A 4,574-nucleotide genomic window follows, 5' to 3' on the forward strand; every position below is an offset into this window, starting at 1 on the left:
GACTAGACCATTAGTCGAAATAATCCCCGATGAGTTAAGATGAAAAGCTTGTGCTGCTAGATTTAACTTTCCCTCATTATTGACCATATTTTTTGGTTTTTGCTTTGTAGATGCTTGGTTATGAAGTGTTGAACTGTTTGTTGCTACATTAGCTGCCACCATTGCCAATTGATTAACAGGTTCTTCCTCTTCATCCATCCCTTGTAATATTGCAAACTTGTTAGCTACTTGAATATGATCATTATCTTCATTGTCTACTGCCACCAAATCCTTACCACTGTTGCTTTGTGCTTCTACTTGTCTCTCTACAGTGCTTGTACCCTCCTTGTTCTTATTGTTTTCAAACTGCTTAGCTGGTGCCATCTCCATTCCATTATTAGTGAGACTAGTATTTTGATTTACTACATTTCTAACTCTGTTGTCCTTCACTTCCTTCCATTGCTCTTTTGCTGTAACATTCACATTACCCACGACCTTTCCACTAGATAGCATCATTATAGGTTGTGAGTTCCCTATGTCCTGTTTCTTAGCTGTATCTGCTTGGTTGTCATTCTCCTTCTCCACATATAGTTCAGGGTGTATCCTCCAGCATTCAAATTGATCATGCCCTTGAAGTTTACAATGTCTGCAATATTTAGGCAGCATGTCATATTGAATTCTCACCCATTCAGTTCTTGTTGTTCCTTTAGCTTCGTTGACTATGTCCATCCTCACCTTTTAGGAAGATCTGCAAGTAAGTCCACTAGTACCTTCACCCTAGCACAACTAGGTCTAGTTTTATTAATTGTTGCCATGTCTAGATGCATAGGTTTACCTACTGCGGAAGCTAGAGAAAATAGACATTCCTTTACAAAAAAGGTTGGCAATAGACCTGGGAATGGAATCCAAGCCATTGCCTTGGGTGTTTCTTCATCTGCTCTAAACTTTGAGTCATAAATCAACGGCCTAAGCTGATATTGATAGCCATCCCTGTCCTTTATGTAATGAGTTTTTGATGAGAAATGAAGATAGTCCTGCCTTAACGTCATTCTAAATAAAATATGTCTATCCCTTAGAAAACCAATGTTACATTCATCTTTAATTCCGCATTGAATTGGTATTAACTTACGCAGTTGTTGAATTTCTGGGCTTCCATAAGAACATTTACCAACTATTGCATATTGTAATCCTTCGATGATATCCATCCTTTCTACTTCTGCTTCTGTGAACTGAATAACATGTTCTCCATTCAGTATTGTAAGTGGACGAATAGGAATTGGCTCAACTTCCTGTTGCTCCTGCATTGCATCATTTAAAGTGCAAGGTTTCAGAAATTTGGAGTAATCCATCGGCTATTTGTTGTTATTTGTGTTCCCTGATGTTTGTGCAATGTTTGGAGGAGGTTGTTTAGGCAGCGCAACACTATTATCTCCTTCTAATCTCGTTCTTTTTTTCTTCCGCATTTTTGCTAGACTTTTGTTGTATCAGACAGTCAGTTATGTAGTAGAGACTCTAGACTCGTGACACCAGATATTTGGGGCTGTGTTGTCTTATGTTTTTATTGGATTCCGCATTAATTTAGCTGTTTTAAACACTTCTTAGGAAAACTGGTATTTAATCCTATGTTGGAAAAATGGTTTTATAGAAGAAATTTGATGTGATTGATGGTTTGGGTTGGCTTGCCTAGTAGTGTGATAGGCACCATCACGACCGGGTATTTGGGGTCGTGACAATATTAAACATGCCTCCAGGTCTTTCCCACCTTAATTTTGTGGAGCTCTTCATTTACGGTGTTGAGCTAACATCAACTTACGATGATTTAACACAAATATTTTATGTTATGTAATGCATTCTGACAGAATTGCATGTATATATATATATATATATATATATATATATATATATATATATATATATATATATATGTGTGTGTGTGTGTATGTATGTATGTATGTATGTATGTATGTATGTATGTATGTATGAATGAATGATAGAATTTGAGATCTATCCACATAAACTCAGATTTATATACATGCAATTGAAGAATTAACAAATTGTAAAATATCATAGAGAGAGAAAGTGGAGAGAAGGATAAGAAGATCTACTCTCTGTGTTAACTGTATTTAGGAATATACAGTGCTAACTAATATAACCACTTCACGGTGGTTAGAGGAGAAGGTCTGTGAAATGACAAAATTACCCCTCTCTTAATACACTAAACTATACACTAAACTACCCCTCACTCAATACTCCCCCTCAAGCTGGTGGGTGAAAGATATCAAACACACCAAGCTTGGATAAGAGAAGTTGATGTTGAGCAGTAGGTAAGCCTTTGGTCAGTAGGTAAGCAAGTTGTTGAGCATAGGAAATATGATGAGGAAAAATGAGCCCAGACTTGATTTTTTCACGCACGAAATGACAATCAAGCTTATTGTGTTTAGTGCCTTCATGAAAAATGTGATTGCTAGCAATTTAGATAGCTGCCTTGTTATCGCAGAACAAGGACATAGGTTGGGATATAGTGAACCCCAACTCCTGTAACAGACCAACTACCCAAGTAACTTCAGCTACTACTGCTACCATGCTCCAATATTCAGCTTTTGTGGAGCTCCTCCTTACAGTATGCTGCTTCTTAGACTTCCAAGAAATGAGTGCCTCACGTAACTTGACAACATATCCAGTGACTGACCTCTTTGTGTTAGGGCAGGAGGCCCATTCTGAGTCACAATAGGAAGACAAATTAGTGATAGAACCAGTAGTCAATAACACACCCAAGCCAGGATAACCTTTGATATATTGAACCACTCTAAAGGTTGCCTCCAAGTGTGATTGTTTAGGTCTCTGCATGAATTGGATTAAGCTCTAAATTGCAAAGCTAATGTCTAGTCTAGTGATGGTGAGATACACGAGCTTTCCAATTAATTGTTGATATGCTGTGACATCTTCAAGTTATAAATCAATAGTGTTTCCTACATGAGCGTCATAATCAACATTGATCAACTTTTGATTAAGTTCCAAAGGTGTCTTAGCAGGTTTACATCACTCAAGCCAATGTGAGAAATAAGCTCCAATGCATACTTTCTTTGGTTAAGCAATGTTCCCTTTTTGGATCTCAGCATCAACATCAATAGCATAAGGTTTGATACCTTGTATTTGCATTTTCTTCTTACTCTTGAAATTCGGGGGATACCCTATGATCTTATAACAGTTCTTCTTCAAGTGGCCTTTGTAGCCGTAAAATTCACAAATCAATCCTGGTTTCTTTGCCTTGAATCCCTAATTGAATGCCTGATTTTTTCCAACTAGCATGGTCAAAACCTCACTATTAGATTCCCCTGTTCTGAGGGTTCTTTGGCTCTCTTCTTGTATGACCAAGGCATATGCCTGATTAACTGTCTACACAGGTGTATTGAGTAACACCTGGCTCTTCACATGGTATAGCTTTCATTTAGGCCAACTAAAAACTGTAAAAGTCTCAGATTTTTGAACTATTCAATGAAAGGCCTTATTTCCTCACAATCACACCCAGCTCTTGCCAATGACAAGTCCATTTTATCCCAAAGATCCTTCATTTTGGAGTAGTGAACTGTGACTGAATTTGTGCCTTGAGTTAATCATCCTATCATCTTCCACAACTAATATGTTTGAATTAAATTTGATTTATTAAATCGTTCCTTAAACTCGCTCCAAACTTTTGACGCATTTGATGCATAAATGATGCTAGGTTGCAATTCCACTGCCACATTTTTCCTATCCACGACAGCACCACAACATTACATCTTTCCCATTGATTTGCTAATCCACCTTTGAACGAACCTTTTACACAAGTTCCTTCTATGAACCCTAATTTGTTCTTCACCAACATTGTTGTTCGCATAGCTAGACTCCACATACCATAATTTTCTGGACCTATGAGTTTTACGTTGATCAATTCCACACCAGGTGTATCTGATTCTCTAGTACAAAGAAAGATTGTGATCAATTCGACGAATTTCTACTTCTCCCATGGCCGCTCAGCTTTAGCAATGGCTTTCTATTGAAACGCTGGAATCTTTTGTGCTAAATCTCGATCGATTGTTCTGATACCATGATAGAATCTGAGATCTATCCACATAAACTCAGATTCATACACATGCAATTGAAGAATTAACAAATTGGAGAATATTGTAGAGAGAGAAAGTAGAGAGAAGGAGGAGAAGATCTAATCTATGTATTAACTGTATTTAGGAATATACAATGCTAACTAATATAACCACTTCACGGTGGTTAGTGGAGAAGGTCTGTGAAATGATAAAATTACCCTCTCTTCATACACTAAACTATCCTTCACTAAATTTTATATATATAGAGAGAGATGTGACTGCATTTCCTTTTTGATCGGTTTACCGTCCCACAGTTTAATTACTAAAGCCGGAGCCTGTTAGGGTCCGAAGGAATAACAACGATAAATGACTATTTCAAGAAATAGATAGAACAGAAAGTAGCAAAGTGCAACATAAGAAGTGAAGTACATCACTGACATTACGTAATTAATCAATTTCAAGATGTTTCTGTAGTAACAAGTGAATGAGTTAAATAATTACCTGGTCCTTGCT

At 37.2% G+C, this 4,574-nt stretch overlaps 1 protein-coding gene across 1 annotated transcript; it reads right to left on the reverse strand.

Moving 5' to 3' along the window:
* Positions 1–2,451: 2,451 nt before the first annotated feature.
* LOC138885746 (uncharacterized mitochondrial protein AtMg00810-like) lies at positions 2,452–3,104 on the reverse strand. The gene is made up of 2 exons (XM_070166726.1): positions 3,018–3,104; positions 2,452–2,820 (listed from the first exon to the last, which is right to left on the reverse strand). Exons 1-2 carry the CDS (start codon positions 3,102–3,104, stop codon positions 2,452–2,454), a joined length of 456 nt encoding a protein of 151 aa, XP_070022827.1.
* Between the last annotated feature and the right edge of the window lie 1,470 nt (positions 3,105–4,574).

Source organism: Nicotiana sylvestris, chromosome 2 (assembly GCF_000393655.2).
Source record: "Nicotiana sylvestris chromosome 2, ASM39365v2, whole genome shotgun sequence".
Lineage (NCBI taxonomy): Eukaryota > Viridiplantae > Streptophyta > Magnoliopsida > Solanales > Solanaceae > Nicotiana > Nicotiana sylvestris.

What these genes read in the sequence shown, in the direction of transcription:
- LOC138885746 (XM_070166726.1), bottom strand. Translation starts at nt 3,104, where the DNA reads ATGTTGATGCTGAGATCCAAAAAGGGAACATTGCTTAACCAAAGAAAG. An exon ending in CTCACATTGGCTTGAGTGAT is followed by an intron (nt 2,821 to 3,017) that starts GTAAACCTGCTA and finishes CAATTCATGCAG; the next exon opens with AGACCTAAACAATCACACTT.